We start from the raw sequence: 22142 nt of genomic DNA on the forward strand, positions 1-22142 counted from the left end.
ACTCACAAACGATCAGCATGCTGTTCGGTCAATGCGTGTCTGTGTGGGTGCTGCTGACGGCATGCATCGCAGGGAATGCAAGCGGTGGCAACATTTTGGTGTGGTACACCGAGGGCAGCCACTGGATAAACCTCAAGACCGTTCTGGAGTCTCTGGTGGACAGGGGACACCAGGTCACTGTGCTGGTTCCCAGCGCCTCCATGTACATGGAGGCCAGTGAGAATTCACGCTTCCACTATGAGCCCTTCAACATCTCACTCTCCATGGAGGGCTTGGATGAGGTCTTCAAGGAGTTCCTCAACTTCTTCATGTATGAAATGGACAACCTGAACTACCTCCAGATCTTGAGTCGATTTGCAAGTTTGATGAAGACAGACATGAAGTATGCTGTGCTTTACTTGGATGGTCTTCTGAAATCAGACGGCATCATAGCGAAGCTGAAGGACGCCAAGTATGACCTCCTGCTGGCGGACCCCATCTACCCGGGCAGTGAACTTGTGGCTGAGATGTTGGATGTTCCCCTGGTCTTCACCCTGCGCTTTTCCATGGCCCACACCTGGGAGAGGCTGTGTGGTCAGCTCCCAGCGCCGCCATCCTACGTCCCTGGTGCCATGGTCAAACTGACCGACCAGATGAATTTCTCAGAGAGGATGCAGAACTTTCTCTTCTACGCCTCTCAGGACCTGCTGGCCTACTATATGTGGCAAGACCTTAACACATATTACACTGAGATCAGAGGTGAGGGGCTTGGCTAAGAGGGGAATGGTAATTTCAACAAGCAGTTAATATGCCTTCGAGGCTAGGCATGTGAGCTATGAAAGGAAGGGACAATGAATGAAATGAATGAACGAAACCTTTATTGCCTCTAGGGAAAATTACTTTGCATAAAGATTATAAAAAAAGAAGAAAAGAATCAGAAACCATACATGACAGCAAAAAATAAAACAAGCATTTATAAACACAATAAAAAGCATAATTTTAGGAAATTGATAAATGCAAGTGCTAAATCAGACCATGTGATGAGAGTCCAATTATCACTTTTTTTGGTTTAAAATACATTATTTAACATCAGTTAAATAGGTTATTCTCAGCTCTATAATTGTTCTGCTTATGGGTCATAATAATCACGTCAACACAGGTGTCCAAATTTTGGCATGGTGCTGTTTTCTTTTAAATAGCACATGTATTGGAGAGCCATCATGATCTACCATTATCTATCCTTAAACGAATAGTCATTGGTATTGTATACAGTAGCTGTGAACAGCAAAGGTGTTACCTCTCAGTAAGGAAATTGTATATCCAATTTATATATGTGTGTAAGATGAACATAACACAAAATACATTGTTTTGTAAATAGTGGCTTAAAATCATATAACGGATATTAACAATTTAATGAAAATAGCTAAAGTGAGAGAAAACAGTTACAGCCACAGAACCCATGATGACATACAGTAGGTTACATCCTGTTGGCACCTGTTGACCCCCATACAAATGACTGTCATGTATTTGTTTGGCACCTTGACAGGCAAGGATACTATGTTTTGTGACATGATGGGCAGAGCGGACATCTGGCTGATGCGCACCTACTGGGACTTTGATTTCCCTCGTCCCTTCCTCCCAAACTTCAAGTTTGTTGGTGGCATCCACTGCAAACCAGCAAAACCTTTACCAGAGGTTGGTACCAGTGGTGTAAAGTAACATAAGTACATGTACTCAAGTACAATTTTGAGGTATTTGAACTTTACTTGAGTGTTTCCAATTTTCAATACTTCTACTTCTACGCCACTACAACTCAGAGTCAAATATTATACATTTACTCCACTACATTCATTTGAAAACGTTAGTAACTAGTTACTTTGTAGATTTTGATTATTACAAAACATACAAACATACACTTTCAGCCCCATATACATTTCGGCCATTTGAAATCGCTGTTAGCTTGTAGATCTTGTTTAAAAGAGTATTAAACATTTGAAAACTTGGAATGGGACTTTCTGTATAATGAGTACATTGAAAGAAATACAGAGTTTTCCGTCTATGGGCTTGTTCTGCTGATCCAGACCAAAAAGCACTGATGGCCTTAACAGGCTTTTACTGGATCTACTGTACATCATAAATCTAAGAAGATTGTCTGTTGTTGCTTCATGTTGGCTATGTGACTACTTCTTTAGGATATGGAGGAGTTTGTGCAGAGTTCTGGAGATGCGGGCGTGGTGGTCTTTACCCTGGGCTCCTTTGTTCAGAACACGACCATGGAGAGGGCCAACACCATCGCATCGGCCCTCGCTCAGATCCCACAGAAGGTGAGACCCAAGCCAGTTCACATACAGTACAATCTGTGCCTGACAGCCTGAAGCAGGCACGTGCACAAATACTGTAGACATCAAAGGGGGCTTGAGCCCCTGCCCTTTTTTTTCTTCTTTTTTTCATAATTTTTATCCCACGATTTTGCAACCCATTTTCACCCAGTGCCAATTGCCTATGTAATCCTGGGCTCTGCTCTCCCTCTGCCGTGCCTGGGGAGACAACGGACTGACCTCATGCCTCGAGCCCCTGCCCTTTAATCCGTCTGTAAAAAGTGCCCTCTCCAGACCATGATGAATGCAGTTTTTACTACGGTGAAAGAAATGCAAATGCCACCCTTTCCATGCCATACCAAAAGGCAGCATTCAAGAGAATTGCCTTGTCCAAATTCTTCTGAACGTTATCTTGTGTTGAAAGAATTGCCCTCTCTGTGTAGAAATCCATGCTGTTAGGCCACATCTCCAGTATTGACTTGATTATGCTTAGTTCAGTGTGGTATCAAGCACCGAAAATAGCTGACCTTCAAGCTCACAACGCGTCACAGTCTGCTATGTTCAACATTTCCACCAAAAGGCCCTTTTAGAAATGTCAGCCCCTGCCTCTCTAACATTCTCTGCACGTCCCTGGCCTGAAGTATATACAGGACCACGAAAAACATTGTGTAATAAAGCAGCAGATGCCATAGCACCCCAAATGATCCCTTCACACTGGACTTCAAGCAACTCTGACTTCAGAGGGTTGACATTTCTGTATTATGAATCCTTGTTTTGACTGGTCTTGCGTGATATTGTAATATTGAGATATGGTTTATAGATTTTTCATGAGCTGTATGCCATACAAAAATTGAAATGAAAACAAAAAAGGTTTTGAATATTTCACTGCATGCGCAAATGTATCTAGAAATATGAAAGTTTATCTTTTGTAATTATATTGCAGAAGAAAATGTACTTGTACACAATATTATCTCTCTCTCTCTATATACACCTTTTAGAGGGTTATCTATACATGGCTCAAGCATCAGGATGCATTCTATACTGGTATATAATAGTGTATTGTAACACTTTGCCATTTTTACCAGGTTCTTTGGAGATACGGTGGAGAGAAACCACAGACTCTGGGTGACAACACCAGAATATACAAATGGATCCCTCAGAATGATCTACTGGGTATATGAGAACTTGACTTCTAATTACTGTCAGTATGAACTGAAACAATACCAATACTCATTGCATTTAACCCAGTAACTATACAATACAGAAAAACAGAACTATCTCGAGCAAATATCTGATAAGATACTGAGATCTACTTTGGTCTTTTCCTCAAGGACACAGCAAGACCAGAGCGTTTATCACCCATGGTGGCGCGAACGGCGTCTATGAAGCCATTTATCATGGCGTCCCTATGGTGGGAATCCCCATGTTCATGGACCAGCCGGACAATATGGTTCATATGAAGGCAAGGGGCGCGGCGGTCATCGTGGACTTCAACTCCATGAGCACAAAAGATCTTCTGGATGCAATAAATGCAGTCGTCAAAGAGCCATCGTAAGTTCTTATTGCAGTAATCTTTGGTCAACGATAGATTGAACAATGGCTGATTGTTTTTAGGGTTAGGTTCAGGGGTGCATCAGTTCAAATTCATTGGATTATATACAATAATAGATTTGGTGAGCATTTTGCAATTGTAAATATGCAGTGTGTATATTAGACCTATATATATATATATATATATATATGTATATACAGTACTATACTGTATATATTATATATATATAGTATATATATAATATATACACGCACGCACGCACGCACACACACACACACACACACACACACACACACACACACACACACACACACACACACACACACACTCACACTCACACTCACACACTCACACTCACACTCACACTCACACATACACACACACACACACACACACACACACACACACACACACACACACACACACACACACACGTAAATACAGTATAATAACCAGTAAGACTCCCTAATCGGGAGATGAGCGAACGCCACGTCCCATACACAAACTTTAGAAGTCAATGGTAGACAATCAGAAGGGAATATGGGAAATGGGACAGATCCATGGTGATGACATGAGTTTAGAGATACTTTGTTCCGCTTTGCGTGATTTTAGGCCCAAAGCTGTAGGAGCCGTGTCAAAAAAATTGTTTTGCAAAAATTGGCCTGATGGTGGCACTAGAAGAGGGCCATCAGGGGGGAGGTTGTCATTTGCCAGCCAAGGAGTGTGTGTGCAAAACTTGGCATGGATAGGGGCAAAATTGTGACGCTACGTTCCGTTATGTTACGTGACAGACAGCCAGTGGAGCTTTTTATAGTAACTTGCGACCTGACGGTCACAATAAAAAGACTGTTTTGGTAGTCTCCCTGCTCTATTGAGACATACTAGATCGGCACTTGCACAAGTAAACTTGTTAGATGCAGAGAAATAAAGAGGATCACGCTTGAGATGGTGAAATGTCTTGTTGGTACAGAAAGATTCCTAATGGGCCTTGTGTGTTTCAGCTACAAGGAGAACGCCATGCGACTTTCCAGGATCCACCACGATCGACCCATCAGCCCTAAAGACGAGGCCATATTCTGGATCGAGTTCACCATGAGGAACAAAGGAGCTAAACACCTGAGGGTGCAGGCCCACGAGCTCACCTGGTACCAATACCACAGTCTGGATGTCATAGGCTTCCTCTTGGCCATCACTATGATCATAGCTCTGCTCTTCATCAAGACCTGCAGCTTCTGCATCTCTAAGTGCTGTGGTCTGAAGAGAAAGAGCAAAACAGAATAACCGATAGTATAGTGATACAAGCTCTTCCACTCAACATGAACTGCTTCAAAGGGATAATGGATTTGACATTTCCTTCAACGTTTGGTCAACTCTGTTTACATCAATGCACTTCTAAATGCTATCACTTTCAAACTTTGTGCTTACACTATATACATGCACATCTAGACAGACAACTTCTCAAATATCAACATACACAGCCTTATCTGCCCTGGGTCTGGGGGTTATATATCACCATATCAACATACCCAGGCAGTATGCCCTGGGTGTGGGGAGATACATCGCCAAAATCAGGCTTTATATTTCCCTGGATACGAGATGTTACATCACCTTAACAAACATGTATTAGCCCTGGGTGTGGGGAATTATACACCATATAGCCTGTATTTGCCCTGGTTGTGGTGAGTCATGACAAACGTGAGCTTGTGGATCTGTTTACATTTTTGTATGACACTATTGTGCAACGAAGTATAAAATCATGCTTAAGGGGTTAAGCAATATTATATAAGGGTATACACTATATAATAATTACCGGTTGCAAGGCTACACAAGTCTATTATTAATAGGGCGTGCCTCCTAGCGGAGATTTGACCTCTATTGAGCACACCTTTTGAATCCATTTAGATAGGCCGGTAAAACTAATGTTCCACAGTGCACCAATTATCTGCACCTGAGTTGTTTCTGCACCCTGGCCGGGAACTACTTTCTTGAAATTGGGGACTACTTTCTTGCCGAGCAGACCTTATTGTGTACTATTAGTGAAATAGAACAGTTTTAATTGGTACATGTCTAGATTTTTCATGTTGCCATATTGTAACTGTTTTAGAAAAGCAATAAGCCACGCAAGGCTTGTGGTTACCTGTATTTTACACCGGCTGAGAGGGTTGGAGACACTCGGCTGCGCCTCGTGTCTCTCTACCCCTCTCAGCCGGTGTAAAATACCAGGTAACCACTCGCCTCTTGTGGCTTATTGCTTCAATATGCAGGGTGTATCAAATGCCTTCACAAGGACCTTTGTGCATGTGCATGGAAAAAGCAAAAGGCAAAAGGCAGTGTGCTAAAGTGCATTTAGCTCAAAGGTCATATCAACAGTTTAGTAATGATACAAGTCAAGAATCATTCACTACTACATTGTTCTTAATAATCTGCCTGGCTACATAAAGAGTTAACATAACGTTTCTAGTTATATTTCTAATAGAATATTTACAGAAAGTTCATATCCACATCGAGTTAGATATTTTACTGTATTCTATTCATAGAGTGCAAACTGTACTGTATGTGGACTTGAAAGCCCTAATACCACCAAAATGTGTTCTTAACTTAATATAGCCTAGCCTGATTAAATGAAGTTTTAAAATAAGGCTTCTATGTATGTTTTGAAGAGAATGTTTACGTCATGTTGACATTTTCTTGCAAAAAGAAAATGTTGATACCAGGTGTAACAGAATACCTGTATAGTGACTGCATGTCCATTTGCATTTGTCAAAAATACAAAACATGAAAAGGAAAACATTTTCCAAGATAGTAGTTACTGTCAAGTTACTGTAGATAATGTAAATGGACTTAAAAGCCCTCACCAATACCACCAAAAGGTATGCGTTATCTGTGTTACATGTACAAACTGCTGCAACAAATCAGAATTCACGTGCCTCAAGTTAATGATTTCTCGTGCATAAGCAGCATAGTCCACTGGGTGGTTTGGTTGTGTGTTTGTAGAGAGGGAGGATACTCTTTTGTTGTGAATGTTCCGTCAAGGCCCCAATTGATTTGCTCACTCACAAACGATCAGCATGCTGTTCAGTCGATGCATATCTGTGTGGGTGCTGCTGGCGGCATGCATCGCAGGGAATGCAAGCGGTGGCAACATTTTGGTGTGGTACACCGAGGGCAGCCACTGGATAAACTTGAAGCCCTTGCTGGAGTCTCTGGTGGACAGGGGACACCAGGTCACTGTGCTGGTTCCCAGCGCCTCCATGTACATGGAGGCCAGCGAGAATTCACGCTTCCACTATGAGCCCTTCAACATCTCACTCTCCATGGAGGACACGGAAGAGGTATTTGAAGAGTTCCTCAACTTCTTCATATATGAGATGGACCACCTAAACTACCTCCAACTCTTTTACAAATTTACAAATTTGATGAAGACTGAAATGAAGTTTCAGTTGGTTTACTTGGATGGTCTACTGAAATCAGACGCCGTCATGACAAAGCTGAAGGATGCCAAGTATGACCTTCTTCTGGCGGACCCCATGTACGTTGGCAGTGAACTTGTGGCTGAAATGTTGGATGTTCCCCTGGTCTTCACCCTGCGTTTTTCCGTGGCCCACGTCTATGAGAGGCTGTGTGGTCAACTTCCTGCACCGCCGTCCTACGTCCCTGGTGTCATGGTCAAACTGACCGACCAGATGAGTTTCTCAGAGAGGCTATTGAACTTTCTCTTTTACGCCTCTCAGGACCTGCTGGCGTTCTATCTTTGGCAAGATCCTAATGCTTATTACACTGAGATCAGAGGTGAGCAACTGGGCTAATTGAACAGTTGATTGGTAATTTCAACATGCAGTTAATATGCCTTCAGAGCTAGGCACCAGAGCCTAGAAATGAACAAATGAAACATTTACTGCCTATAGTGGAAGTTGCTTTGCACAAAGATTATAAAAGAAAAAGATAAAAAACAACAACCATACAGGACAGTACACACTACAGCATAAAACAAAAAAGCATAATTTGTAGAAATCAATAAAGGACATCAAATGCTAGTTCAGCAAAGTGTAAAATTCAGACCATGTTATGAGAGCTTGTTTAGAGTGTGGGATGTGATGCCTCTTATAGTCTGCATCCTGGACATGCCATTCCTTAACCATGAAGGTAAAAGGTGCATATTCAGACCATAGAGGGGGTAATTTAACCATGAAGGTAAAAGGTGCATATTCAGACCATAGAGGGCATAGTTTATCTGCTATGATCTTCATACAGACAGTTTAGCGCTATCCAATTTCATATCATATGATATATCCTTTAATCAGATAAAATTCTTCATTGAGATTAAAATCTCTTTTCCAAGAGTGATTGCGCCAAGAAAGAGAGCAGCATGAAAACTGACAAATACAACTATCACTTACTACAATCAAGTGAACACATTATCCAGTTAAAATACAATACCGGTAGGTCCAACAGTTGACAATTTAAAAGCAATCACTTTGTCAAACAGTTAATTATTTCTCAATCTCAAGCTCTGTTAACTTCAGATCCTTCCTTCTGAAAAGCTTTCAAGGACAAGGGGCATTATATCTATACATTTATATAATTCATATTTTATATTTTATTTTATATAACAGATTTAGACCTGAGGCTGATTCTAAAAATGACTGAAAAACATCAAATTTGTATCTGAAAATGAAAACCAAATTATATTTTGATAAAGTGCAACAAAAACTACAAAAAACAAACTTCTGAGCTGGTCGAGTCATCACTGTGATGTCAGAACAGGTCGGCTATATCCATATGGAGTCTGTGAGGTCAGATGTAGAGGTCTCCATGTATGGATATCCAGGGTTGGCTGAGGTCAGTGTTGTGATCTTCATACAGTATAATGGAGATCCAGGTGATGATAGTCGGCAGTCTTGATTTGCAAAGTTATTCTGTCTTGGCCATATACAGTATGAAGCGTCCATATATGGGTATTGTCAAATATGGGCTTAATATTGATGGGCATAAAGGGATTCTATTGTATGGGCATTCCCAGAGATGGGCATAAAAGGTATTCATTCTATTAGTGTGGTTGCCCTAACAGGGTATCATCTGGGAATCAGATGTAGAGGTCAGCTCCATATATGGAGATCTACGTGATGATCCAGTCGTCTCCATGTATGTATATCCAGGGTTTGATGAGGTCAGTGTCGTGATCTTCATATATGGATAGATATGAACTGCTAGACAGTCAACAAAGTGATGTCAGAAGGTCAGTTATAGACATTGAGGCGTTACGGAAGGACGGACAGACTGACATTTTCATAGTAAACTGCGACCTACGGTCGCAACCATCCTGTTGGCACCTGTTGACCCCTTACAAATGACTGTCATGTATTTGTTTGGCACATTGACAGGCAAGGATACCAACATTTGTGACATGATGGGCAGAGTGGACATCTTGCTGATGCGCACCTACTGGGACTTTGATTTCCCTCGTCCTTTCCTCCCAAACTTCAAGTTTGTTGGTGGCATCCACTGCAGACCAGCAAAACCTTTACCAGAGGTTAGTACTATCAAGGCTTTTGTAGGTGGAAGGTGAACCCTGGCACACCGTTTCTCAACATCTGTCCGGGGTTCAAAAGGGTCCACAACTCAGCATGTACAAACGGAGCAAATCTTTATGTAGTGTACAAATGGACCCTTAAGCAACATAGCCTATTTATAGCTGCATTAAATCAAGTTTATCAGAATATGTCAAAATTCAAGAGACAACAGTGTGCTGAATGAAACTGAAACTACTGCAAGAAAGTTAGAATTAAATGCAACAAATATACAAAACTAATGGCACAGCTATATCTGAAAGGCAGCAGTCCATGCAGAACGTCCGTCCCCCTTCTTATACTTGTGTTTTTTTTTTTTACTTTGTCTTTTTTAGATTGCACCAATTAAACAAACATAACAAGTCACACCAATAACAAACACAAATACTGTCAAATCAAAATCAAATACAAAATAAATTTAAACTTGTGTTTTTAGTATTATAATTAAGTAGGAAAGAGACCTGTGTGCATGTGATATCCATGACAATGAGTAAGAAGAGAGGTTTGTCTCAACCCACATAATACACAGATTTATGACTATGATGACAGACTAGTGACGGAAGCAAAAAACATTTTTTATGTTCCATACAGTGACAATAAACATCTCATCTTATCACTCTTATGTTATACCTGGGAAAAGGTGTAGATTGACCTGCAGTTAGATAGTTGTTAGGCCAACCTAGGAGATAGCCTGGAGCGACGATAGGGGAAATCTCGCTCTTTCGAACAACCGTCATTTCGACAAAGGAGCGTCGTGAGGGTTAGCGACTCACCCCACGGAGGTTAGGGTTAGGGTAAGGGTTTGGGTTTGGGTTGGGTGTCGAAAAGATGACACGTAGTAACAGCCAAGTGCTCCCGCGATGATGTCTCTGCAATTGGTTAGTCTGACCAACCGACCACCAAATGCCATAACTTCAGCACTCAGTGTCAGGTCAGTCAAAGACATGGCCGTGTTTTGGGCTGGTTCTGCTGGTCCAGCCAAAAAGCACTTATCTGTCCGGTTCATAGCACTAACAGGCTTTTACTACCGTACATCATATCTAAGAAGATTGTGTTTTCCATCATGTTGGTTATGTGACTACTTCTTTAGGATATGGAGGAGTTTGTGCAGAGTTCTGGAGATGCTGGCATCATAGTGTTTACCCTGGGCTCCTTTGTTAAAGACATGACCGCAGAGAGGGCCAACACCATCGCATCAGCCCTCGCTCAGATCCCACAGAAGGTGAGACCTACTGTAAGCCTTGCTTGTTCACATGCAACATGTGCACGACAGCCTAAAGTAGTTTAACGTTCAGCCATTTTTACCAGGTTCTTTGGAGATACGGTGGAGAGAAACCAGAGACTCTGGGTGACAACACCAGAATATACGATTGGCTCCCTCAGAATGATCTACTGGGTATATATGAACTTGAATTCGAATTACTGTCAGGTCCAAATCAGTGTTAACTGAAACAATACCAATACTCAATGCTTTTAACTGAACTATACAATACTGCAGAACAGAACCATCTCAAGCAAATATCCTATAATGAACATACTGAGATCTGCTTTGGTCTTTTCCTCAAGGACACAGCAAGACCAGAGCGTTTATCACCCATGGTGGCACAAATGGCATCTATGAAGCCATTTATCATGGCGTCCCTATGGTGGGAATCCCCATGTTCCTGGACCAGCCAGACAATATGGTTCACATGAAGGCAAAGGGCGCTGCGCTCATCATGGACTACAACTCCATGAACACCAAAGATCTTGTTGATGCAATAAATGCAGTCGTCAGTGAGACATCGTAAGTTCTTATTGCAGTCACTTCAGGCCAATCATAGATTGTACCACGGCTTGTTTTTATCGTCAGATTAAGCCGTGCAGCAGAATAATTGATAAGAAGATAATCAATAGTTGCAGTCCTAGTTAAGTTTATGTACGCCTGTTAGTTGCAGAGAAAGATGAGGATCACTTCATCATGAGATGATGAAATGTCTTATCCCTTTTGTGCTTATATGGTGCAAGGGTGTCCAAACATTTTTCAAATGAAATGGGGTCACATTAGAAAGTATAAAAATTTGGCAATTTGGCAGTGCCAGCAGGCTGTTTATAATACAATTCACGCGGGCCGCATATAATTTGTCCTCGGGACGCATTTGACCCCCGGACCGCACTTTGGACATCCCTGCTATAGTGTGTTGATCTATATTTGCACTACTGAAACTAACCATTTTGCTTTCAGCTACAAGGAGAACGCCATGCGACTTTCCAGGATCCACCACGATCGACCCATCAGCCCTAAAGACGAGGCCATATTCTGGATCGAGTTCACCATGAGGAACAAAGGAGCTAAACACCTGAGGGTGCAGGCCCACGAGCTCACCTGGTACCAATACCACAGTCTGGATGTCATAGGCTTCCTCTTGGCCATCACTATGATCATAGCTCTGCTCTTCATCAAGACCTGCAGCTTCTGCATCTCTAAGTGCTGTGGTCTGAAGAGAAAGAGCAAAACAGAATAACCGATAGTATAGTGATACAAGCTCTTCCACTCAACATGAACTGCTTCAAAGGGATAATGGATTTGACATTTCCTTCAACGTTTGGTCAACTCTGTTTACATCAATGCACTTCTAAATGCTATCACTTTCAAACTTTGTGCTTACACTATATACATGCACATCTAGACAGACAACTTCTCAAATATCAACATACACAGCCTTATCTGCCCTGGGTCTGGGGGTTATATATCACCATATCAACATACCCAGGCAGTATGCCCTGGGTGTGGGGAGATACATCGCCAAAACCAGGCTTTATATTGCCCTGGGTACGAGATGTTACATCACCTAAACAAACATGTATTAGCCCTGGGTGTGGGGAATTATACACCACTAGCCCTTACCCGTTCAAAGATATGAGCTCCAAAATGATGTGCAGTGTGTGGGTTATGGGATGTGCACTGTGCACACAGTATATGAGGGATGGAAAGTAACTTTAACTGGTGCTTGCATGATGTAGGAGCATCAATGTAAGAAACCCGTTTAGTTTAATGGCTACAGAGATACTGTCCCCCTCCCCCCCCAGCCCGCCCGCCCACCCGCCTGCACACACACCCGCCTGCCTGCACACACACACACACACACACACACACACACACACACACACACACACACACACACACACACAGAGCTGGTTAAACATTTTGCCTCATGCTAGATGCAGAATAGATGTGCCTCATGCTAGATGCAGAATAGATAGTAGATACACCATAAAAATGCTAATATAAAGCATATGATTTGTGAAAGTGACAAACGGGCTTCACAGTTATGTCAGGTGTGTTCATATGCTAATGGTGATGCGATTTCAGATCAATTGCTCCAGCCACTGAGGAGAAACGCTGTTTCAGACACTCACTCACTCAGACATTCGCAAAATTATAGTATAGACTAGCCCTTACCCGTTCAAAGATATGAGCTCCAAAATGATGTGCAGTGTGTGGGTTATGGGATGTGCACTGTGCACACAGTATATGAGGGATGGAAAGTAACTTTAACTGGTGCTTGCATGATGTACTGTAGGAGCATCAATGTAAGAAACCCGTTTCGTTTAATGGCTACAGAGATACTGTCTCCCCCCCCCCCCAGCCCGCCCGCCCACCCGCCTGCACACACACCCGCCTGCCTGCACACACACACACACACACACACACACACACACACACACACACACACACACACACACACACACACACACACACACACACACACACACACACACACACACAGAGCTGGTTAAACATTTTGCCTCATGCTAGATGCAGAATAGATGTGCCTCAAGCTAGATGCAGAATAGATAGTAGATACACCATAAAAATGCTAATATACAGCATACGATTTGTGAAAGTGACAAACGGGCTTCACAGTTATGTCAGGTGTGTTCATATGATAATGGTGATGCGATTTCAGATCAATTGCTCCAGCCACTGAGGAGAAATGCTGTGACAGACACTCACTCACTCAGACAGACAGACATTCGCAAAATTATAGTATAGATATAGCCTGTATTTGCCCTGGTTGTGGTGAGTCATGACAACGTGATCTTGTGGATCTGTTTACATTTTTGTATGACACTATTGTGCAACGAAGTATAAAATCATGCTTAAGGGGTTAAGCAATATGTAAGGGTATACACTATATAATAATTACCAGTTACAAGGCTACACAAGGCTATTATTAATAGGGTGTGCCTCCTAGCAGAGATTTGACCTCTATTGATCACACCTTTTGAATCCATTTAGATAGGCCGGTAAAAGTAATGGGAAGAAATGGCAATGTGTGTCAATAGAATTGCAGCTGGTCCATCAACTCATTTCATTCACACATACAGTAGTAAAATCACCAATATGCAGGCTGTATCACTTGACTACACAAGGACCTTTGTGCATGTGCATGGAAAAAGCAAAAGGCAAAAGGCAGTGTGCTAAAGTGCATTTAGCTCAAAGGTCATATCAAAAGTTTAGTAATGATACAAGTCAAGGATCATTCACTACTATTGTAAATAAAACATTGTTCTTAATAATCTGCCTGGCTACATAAAGAGTTAACATAACGTTTCTATTTATATTTTTAATAGAATATTTACAGAAAGTTCATATCCACATTGAGTTAGATATTTTACTGTGTTCTATTCATAGTATGCGAACAGTACTGTATGTGGACTTTAAAGCCCATATACCTTAATACCACCAAAATGTGTTATTAACTTAATATGCCCAGCCTGATTAAATTAAGTTTTAAAATACGGCTTCTATGTATGTTTTGAAGAGAATGTTTACGTCATGTTGACATTTTCTTGCAAAATTGAAAAAAATAAAAGAAAATGTTGATACCAGGTGTAACAGAATACCTGTATAGTGACTGCATGTCCATTTGCATTTGTCACCAATACAAAACATGAAAAGGAAAACATTTTCCAAGATAGCAGTTACTGTCAAGTTACTGTAGATAATGTAAATGGACTTAAAAGCCCTCACCAATACCACCAAAAGGTATGCGTTCTCTGTGTTACATGTACAAACTGCTGCATCAGAATTCACGTGTCTCAAGTTAATGATTTCTCGTGCATAAGCAGCATAGTCCACTGGGTGGTTTGGTTGTGTGTTTGTAGAGAGGGAGGGTACTCTTTTGTTGTGAATGTTCCGTCAAGGCCACAATTGATTTGCTCACTCACAAACGATCAGCATGCTGTCCGGTCGATGCGTATCAGTGTGGGTGCTGCTGGCGGCATTCATCGCAGGGAATGCAAGCGGTGGCAACATTTTGGTGTGGTACACCGAGGGCAGCCACTGGATAAACTTAAAGCCTGTGCTGGAGTCTCTGGTGGACAGGGGACACCAGGTCACTGTGCTGGTTCCCAGCATCTCTGTGTACATGAAGGCCAGCGAGAATTCACGCTTCCACTATGAGCCCTTCAACATCTCGCTCTCCATGGAGAGCTTCGAAGAGTTCTATAAAGAGTTCCTCCACTTCTTCACATATGAGATGGACCACCTAAACTACCTCCAGATCGTTTACAAATTTACACATTTGTTGAAGACTGACATGAAGTTTAATTTGGTATACTTGGATGGTCTGCTGAAATCAGACGCCGTCATGACAAAGCTGAAGGACGCCAAGTATGACCTTCTGCTGGCTGACCCCGTCTACCCAGGAAGTGAACTTGTGGCTGAAATGTTGGATGTTCCCCTGGTCTTCACCCTGCGCTTTTCCATGGCCCACACCTGGGAGAGGCTGTGTGGTCAGCTCCCAGCGCCGCCATCCTACGTCCCTGGTGCCATGGTCAAACTGACCGACCAGATGAATTTCTCAGAGAGGCTGCAGAACTTTCTCTTCTATGCCTCTCAGGACCTGCTGGCGTTCCATCTTTGGCAATATCCTAATGCTTATTACACTGAGATCAGAGGTGAGCGACTGGGCTAATTGAACAGTTGATCGTTAATTTCAACATGAAGTTAATATAGTGCTAGGCACGGAAGGTTTTTTAAACTGCTCTGCTGCCTCTGGGCCTCTGATTTTTCCCCTTGGGATAATAAAGGTATCTATCCTATAGTGGAAATTGCTTTGCACAAAGTATCAAAAACAACAACCATACAGGACAGCACACACATAAAACAAAAAAGCTTAATTTGGAGAAATCGATAAAGGACATCAAATGCTTGTTCAGGAAAGTGTCAAATACAGACCATGTTATGAGAGCTTAGAGTGTGGGATGTGATGCCTCTTATAGTCTGCATGCTGGACGCTATCGCATCCTGGACATGCCATTCATAAACAATGAATGTAAAAGGTGCACATTCAGACCATAGAGGGCGCAATCTATCTGCTATGATCTTCATACTGACAGTTTAGTGCTATCCAGTTTCATATCATAGCTGGACCGTCAGCTCATTTCATTCACACAAAACAGTAGTGAAAACGCCACTATGCTGGCTGTATCACACGACTACGCAAGGACCTTTGTGCATGTGCACAAAGATTAAAGGCAGAGAGTGTGCCAAAGTGCATTTGGCTCGAGCCATATCAACACTTTAGTGATGATACAAGTCAATCGTTCACTACAAGGCCACTGTTGCAAATAATACATTGTTCTTAATAATCTGACTGGATAAATAATTGGTTAACATAACATTTCTAGTTGTATCTTGAAGAGAATATATACAGAATGTTAAAGGTTTTTTCATCTACATGAAGTTTGATATTTTTTTACTGTATTCTATTCATGGTGTGAATAGAATACAGTAAAATAATGCTTACATCATGTTGACATTTTCTTGTAAAATGTAAAAAAGAAAAGAAAATGTTGATACTATGTGTAACAGAATATACTGCATCTGCATGTCCATCTTCAATTGTCACCAATACAAAACATAAAAAGGAAAAAAAAATCATAATAGTGGCTCCTCTACATCAAGTTAGGTATAGTATACTATAGCCTATTCATACTGTAAGTGTACTTAAAAGCCCTCACCAATACCACCAAAAGGTGTTTGTGTTATCTCTGTTAAAAAAAAGCTGCAACAAATCAGAGTTCACGTGTCTCAAGTTAATGATTTCTCATGCACAAGCAGTATAGTTTGCATAGGTTCAGGCCTTGACTGATTTGCTCACTCAAAAACGTTCAGCATGCTGTTCAGTCGATGCGTATCTGTGTGGGTGCTGCTGGCGGCATGCATCGCAGGGAATGCAAGCGGTGGCAACATTTTGGTGTGGTACACCGAGGGCAGCCACTGGATAAACTTAAAGCCTGTGCTGGAGTCTCTGGTGGACAGGGGACACCAGGTCACTGTGCTGGTTCCCAGCGCCTCCATGTACATGGAGGCCAGCAAGAATTCACGCTTCCACTATGAGCCCTTCAACATCTCACTCTCCATGGAGGACATGGAAGAGGTCTATGAAGAGCTCCTCAACTTCTTCATATATGAGATGGACCACCTAAACTACCTCCAACTCTTTTACAAATTTACAAATTTGATGAAGACTGACATGAAGTTTGCTTTGGTTTACTTGGATGGTCTACTGAAATCAGACGCCGTCATGACAAAGCTGAAGGATGCCAAGTATGACCTTCTTCTGGCGGACCCCATCTACGTTGGCAGTGAACTTGTGGCTGAAATGTTGGATGTTCCCCTGGTCTTCACCCTGCGTTTTTCCATGGCCCACACCTGGGAGAGGCTGTGTGGTCAACTTCCTGCACCGCCGTCCTACGTCCCTGGTGCCATGGTCAAACTGACCGACCAGATGAGTTTCTCAGAGAGGCTGCAGAACTTTCTCTTTTACGCCTCTCAGGACCTGCTGGCGTTCTATTTTTGGCAATATCCTAATGCTTATTACACTGAGATCAGAGGTGAGGGACTGGGCTAATTGAACAGTTGATTGGTAATTTCAACATGCAGTTAATATGCCTTCAGAGCTAGGCACCAGAGCCTAGAAATGAACGAATTAAACATTTACTGCCTATAGTGGAAATTGCTTTGCACAAAGATTATAAAAGAAAAAGATTAAAAAAGAAACAACAACCATACAGGACAGTACACACTACAACATAAAACAAAAAAGCATAATTTGTAGAAATCAATAAAGGACATCAAATGCTAGTTCAGCAAAGTGTCAAATTCAGACCATGTTATGAGAGCTTGTTTAGAGTGTGGGATGTGATGCCTCTTATAGTCTGCATCCTGGACATGCCATTCCTTAACCATGAAGGTAAAAGGTGCATATTCAGACCATAGAGGGCGTAATTTATCTGCTATGATCTTCATACAGACAGTTTAGCGCTATCCAATTTCATATCATATGATATATCCTTCATTGAGATTAAAATCTCTTTTCCAAGAGTGATTGCGCCAAGAAAGAGAGCAGCATGAAAACTGACCAATACAACTATCACTTACTACAACCAAGTGAACACATTATCCAGTTAAAATACAATACCGGTAGGTCCAACAGTTGACAATTTAAAAGCAATCACTTTGTCAAACAGTAATTATTTCTCAATCTCAAGCTCTGTTAACTTCAGATCCTTCCTTCTGAAAAGCTGTCCAGGATAAGGGGCATTATATTTATACATTTATATCATTCATATTTTATATAATATTTTATATAACCGATTTAGACCTGAGGCTGATTCTAAAAATGACTTCTAAATCCTGATCTAAGGTTTCTGAAAAACATCAAACTTGTATCTGAAAATGAAAACCAAATTATATTTTGATATAGTGCAACAAAAACTACAAAAAACAGACTTCTGGGCTGGTCGAGTCATCACTGTGATGTCAGAACAGGTCAGCTATATCCATAATAGGAGTCTGTGAGGTCAGATGTAGAGGTCTCCATGTATGGATATCCAGGGTTGGCTGAGGTCAGTGTTGTGATCTTCATACAGTATATGGAGATCCAGGTGATGATAGTCGGCAGTCTTGATTTGCAAAGTTATTCTGTCTTGGCCATATACAGTATGAAGCGTCCATATATGGGCATTGTCAAATATGGGCTTAATATTGATGGGCATAAAGGGATTCTATTGTATGGGCATTCCCAGAGATGGGCATAAAAGGTATTCTATTAGTGTGGTTGCCCTAACAGGGTATCATCTGGGAATCAGATGTAGAGGTCAGCTCCATATATGGAGATCTAGGTGATGATCCAGTCGTCTCCATGTATGGATATCCAGGGTTTGATGAGGTCAGTGTCGTGATCTTCATATATGGATAGATATGAACTGCTAGACAGTCAACAATGTGATGTCAGAAAGTCAGCTATAGACATTGAGGTGTTATGGATATCCAGGTGATGATAGTCAGCAGTCTTGACAGTCAACAAAGTGATGTCAGAAGGTCAGTTATAGACATTGAGGCGTTACGGAAGGACGGACAGACTGACATTTTCATAGTAAACTGCGACCTACGTTGCAACCATCCTGTTGGCACCTGTTGACCCCTTACAAATGACTGTCGTGTATTTGTTTGGCACATTGACAGGCAAGGATACCAACATTTGTGACATGATGGGCAGAGCGGACATCTGGCTGATGCGCACATACTGGGACTTTGATTTCCCTCGTCCTTTCCTCCCAAACTTCAAGTTTGTTGGTGGCATCCACTGCAGACCAGCAAAACCTTTACCAGAGGTTAGTACTATCAAGGCTCTTGTAGGTGGAAGGTGAACCCTGGCACACTGTTTCTCAACATTTGTCCGGGGTCCAAAAGGGTCCACAACTCAGCATGTACAAACGGAGCAAATCTTTATGTAGTGTACAAATGGACCCTTAAGCAACATAGCCTATTTATAGCTGCATTAAATCAAATTTATCAGAATATGTCAAAATTCAAGAGACAACAGTGTGCTGAATGAAACTGAAACTACTGCAACAAAGTTAGAATTAAATGCAACAAATATGCAAAACTAATGGCACAGCTATATCTGAAAGGCAGCAGTCCATGCAGAACGTCCGTCCCCCTTCTTATACTTGTGTTTTTTTTTTTTTTTACTTTGTCTTTTTTAGATTGCACCAATTAAACAAACATAACAAGTCACACCAATAATAACAAAATACCGTCAAATCAAAATCAAATACAAAATAAATTTAAACTTGTGTTTTTGGTATTATAATTAAGTAGGAGACCTGTGTGCATGTGATATCCATGACAATGAGTAAGAAGAGAGGTTTGTCTCAACCCACATAATACACAGATTTATGACTATGATGACAGACTAGTGACGGAAGCAAAAAAAATGTTTTATGTTCCATACAGTGACAATAAACATCTCATCTTATCACCTTTATGTTATACCTGGGAAAAGGTGTAGATTGACCTGCAGTTAGATAGTTGTTAGGCCAACCTAGGAGATAGCCTGGAGCGACGATAGGGGAAATCTCGCTCTTTCGAACAACCGTCATTTCGACAAAGGAGCGTCGTGAGGGTTAGCGACTCACCCCACGGAGGTTAGGGTTACGGTAAGGGTTTGGGTTTGGTTTGGGTGTCGAAAAGATGACACGTAGTAACAGCCAAGTGCTCCCGTGATGATGTCTCTGCAATTGGTTAGTCTGACCAACCGACCACCAAATGCCACAACTTCAGCACTCAGTGTCAGTCAGTCAAAGACATGGCCGTGTTTTGGGCTGGTTCTGCTGGTCCAGCCAAAAAGCACTTATCTGCCCGGTTCATAGCACTAACAGGCTTTTACTACCGTACATCATATCTAAGAAGATTGTGTTTTCCTTCATGTTGGTTATGTGACTACTTCTTTAGGATATGGAGGAGTTTGTGCAGAGTTCTGGAGATGCTGGCATCGTGGTGTTTACCCTGGGCTCCTTTGTTAAAGAAATGACCGCAGAGAGGGCCAACACCATCGCATCAGCCCTCGCTCAGATCCCACAGAAGGTGAGACCTACTGTAAGCCTTGCTTGTTCACATGCAACATGTGCACGACAGCCTAAAGTAGTTTAACGTTCAGCTATTTTTACCAGGTTCTTTGGAGATACGGTGGAGAGAAACCAGAGACTCTGGGTGACAACACCAGAATATACGATTGGCTCCCTCAGAATGATCTACTGGGTATATATGAACTTGAATTCGAATTACTGTCAGGTCCAAATCAGTGTTAACTGAAACAATACCAATACTCAATGCTTTTAACTGAACTATACAATACTGCAAAACAGAACCATCTCAAGCAAATATCCTATAATGAACATACTGAGATCTGCTTTGGTCTTTTCCTCAAGGACACAGCAAGACCAGAGCGTTTATCACCCATGGTGGCACAAATGGCATCTATGAAGCCATTTATCATGGCGTCCCTATGGTGGGAATCCCCATGTTCCTGGACCAGCCGGACAATATGGTTCACATGAAGGCAAAGGGCGCTGCGCTCATCATGGACTACAACTCCATGAACACCAAAGATCTTGTTGATGCAATAAATGCAGTCGTCAGTGAGACATCGTAAGTTTTTATTGCAGTCACTTCAGGCCAATCATAGATTGCACCACGGCTTGTTTTTATCGGCCAGATTAAGCCGTGCAGCAGAATAATTGCTAAGAAGATAATCAATAGTTGCAGTCCTAGTTAGGTTTATGCACGCCTGTTAGTTGCAGAGAAAGATGAGGATCACTTCATCATGAGATCAAATGGGGTCACATTAGAAAGTATAAAAAACTGTCAATTTGGCAGTGCCAGCAGGCTGTTTATAATACAATTCACGCGGGCCGCATAGAATTTGTCCTCGGGACGCATTTGACCACCGGAACGCACTTTGGACATCCCTGCTATGGTGTGTTGATCTATATTTGCACAACTGAAACTAACCATTATGCTTTCAGCTACAAGGAGAACGCCATGCGACTTTCCAGGATCCACCACGATCGACCCATCAGCCCTAAAGACGAGGCCATATTCTGGATCGAGTTCACCATGAGGAACAAAGGAGCTAAACACCTGAGGGTGCAGGCCCACGAGCTCACCTGGTACCAATACCACAGTCTGGATGTCATAGGCTTCCTCTTGGCCATCACTATGATCATAGCTCTGCTCTTCATCAAGACCTGCAGCTTCTGCATCTCTAAGTGCTGTGGTCTGAAGAGAAAGAGCAAAACAGAATAACCAGGGGTCATCGCCATGCTGGATGTTTGTCAAAATATCATTTTTGCCACGGACAAAACAAATAATACCAGAAACACAAAGAGTTGTAATGATCTTAGGTCTGTAACTAAGTGTACAAATGGAACCAAATGAACTCAGTAGGTTCCTTGCCAGTAGGGCCCTTGCAAATAAAATGTTTGAGAACCACTAGTACTAGTGGACATATGTTCAGTAGTCTCATATAATAAGTGTCATACTGTACCCATTGTGAAGAAAATCCAAAATTTAGGAACAAAAATAAAAACAATTGAATCTTTTATTTTTTTAGGATTTGTTTTTGGGCTTTTATGCCTTTATTGATAGGACAGTAGACTGACAGGAAATGGGGGGAGAGATGGAGAGAGACACGTGGCAAAGGTCGTCCGGATCGGGAATCGAACCGGCGATGCCGCCAGGTATCCATGCCTTTGTGGCAATGCCTAAGTAGTATGCGCCTGGACCAGTAGGCACCCCAAATGTGAAAATTCTTATAGTAATAATTGGGAATTATTCAAGTTCGAGGTAGGCCAGTATTTGAGGAACTACAGTACTGTCTTAGCAAA

The 22142-nt window shown here is 41.9% G+C and overlaps 4 protein-coding genes across 4 annotated transcripts; all 4 read left to right on the forward strand.

Annotated features, from left to right (window-relative positions):
• The first annotated feature begins 2 nt into the window (after positions 1–2).
• On the forward strand, positions 3–6295 carry LOC308296258 (UDP-glucuronosyltransferase 2A1-like). Its single transcript, XM_080739463.1, has 6 exons — positions 3–738; positions 1526–1674; positions 2172–2303; positions 3383–3470; positions 3629–3848; positions 4851–6295. The coding sequence occupies exons 1-6, from the start codon at positions 18–20 to the stop codon at positions 5128–5130; spliced, it is 1590 nt and encodes a 529-aa protein (XP_080595589.1). The 5' UTR covers positions 3–17; the 3' UTR covers positions 5131–6295.
• Positions 6296–6861: 566 nt separating this feature from the next.
• Positions 6862–14009, forward strand: LOC308296259 (UDP-glucuronosyltransferase 2A1-like). Its single transcript, XM_080739464.1, has 6 exons — positions 6862–7638; positions 9231–9379; positions 10507–10638; positions 10725–10812; positions 10983–11202; positions 11641–14009. Exons 1-6 carry the CDS (start codon positions 6918–6920, stop codon positions 11918–11920), a joined length of 1590 nt encoding a protein of 529 aa, XP_080595590.1. The 5' UTR covers positions 6862–6917; the 3' UTR covers positions 11921–14009.
• A 632-nt stretch (positions 14010–14641) lies between these two features.
• LOC308295652 (UDP-glucuronosyltransferase 2A1-like) lies at positions 14642–15379 on the forward strand (the record flags this gene model as incomplete). The annotated part of the gene is made up of 1 exon (XM_080738702.1): positions 14642–15379. The coding sequence occupies one exon, from the start codon at positions 14642–14644 to the stop codon at positions 15377–15379; it is 738 nt and encodes a 245-aa protein (XP_080594828.1).
• A 1203-nt stretch (positions 15380–16582) lies between these two features.
• Positions 16583–21561, forward strand: LOC308295653 (UDP-glucuronosyltransferase 2A2-like; the record flags this gene model as incomplete). The annotated part of the gene is made up of 6 exons (XM_080738703.1): positions 16583–17303; positions 18937–19085; positions 20209–20340; positions 20427–20514; positions 20685–20904; positions 21282–21561. 6 exons carry the CDS (start codon positions 16583–16585, stop codon positions 21559–21561), a joined length of 1590 nt encoding a protein of 529 aa, XP_080594829.1.
• Positions 21562–22142: the final 581 nt, after the last annotated feature.

The sequence above is a fragment of the Nannobrachium achirus genome (genome assembly GCF_963921795.1).
Source record: "Nannobrachium achirus genome assembly, chromosome: 12".
In the NCBI taxonomy this organism is placed as follows: Eukaryota; Metazoa; Chordata; class Actinopteri; order Myctophiformes; family Myctophidae; genus Nannobrachium; species Nannobrachium achirus.

Bases quoted from the DNA above. Each gene is read 5' to 3' on its own strand.
- LOC308296259 (XM_080739464.1), top strand. From the start codon at position 6,918: ATGCTGTTCAGTCGATGCATATCTGTGTGGGTGCTGCTGGCGGCATGC. The intron at 9,380-10,506 runs GTTAGTACTATC...CTACTTCTTTAG, and splicing joins CAGCAAAACCTTTACCAGAG to GATATGGAGGAGTTTGTGCA. The intron at 11,203-11,640 runs GTAAGTTCTTAT...TTTTGCTTTCAG, and splicing joins GCAGTCGTCAGTGAGACATC to CTACAAGGAGAACGCCATGC.
- LOC308296258 (XM_080739463.1), top strand. From the start codon at position 18: ATGCTGTTCGGTCAATGCGTGTCTGTGTGGGTGCTGCTGACGGCATGC. The intron at 739-1,525 runs GTGAGGGGCTTG...GCACCTTGACAG, and splicing joins ATATTACACTGAGATCAGAG to GCAAGGATACTATGTTTTGT. The intron at 2,304-3,382 runs GTGAGACCCAAG...CATTTTTACCAG, and splicing joins TCGCTCAGATCCCACAGAAG to GTTCTTTGGAGATACGGTGG.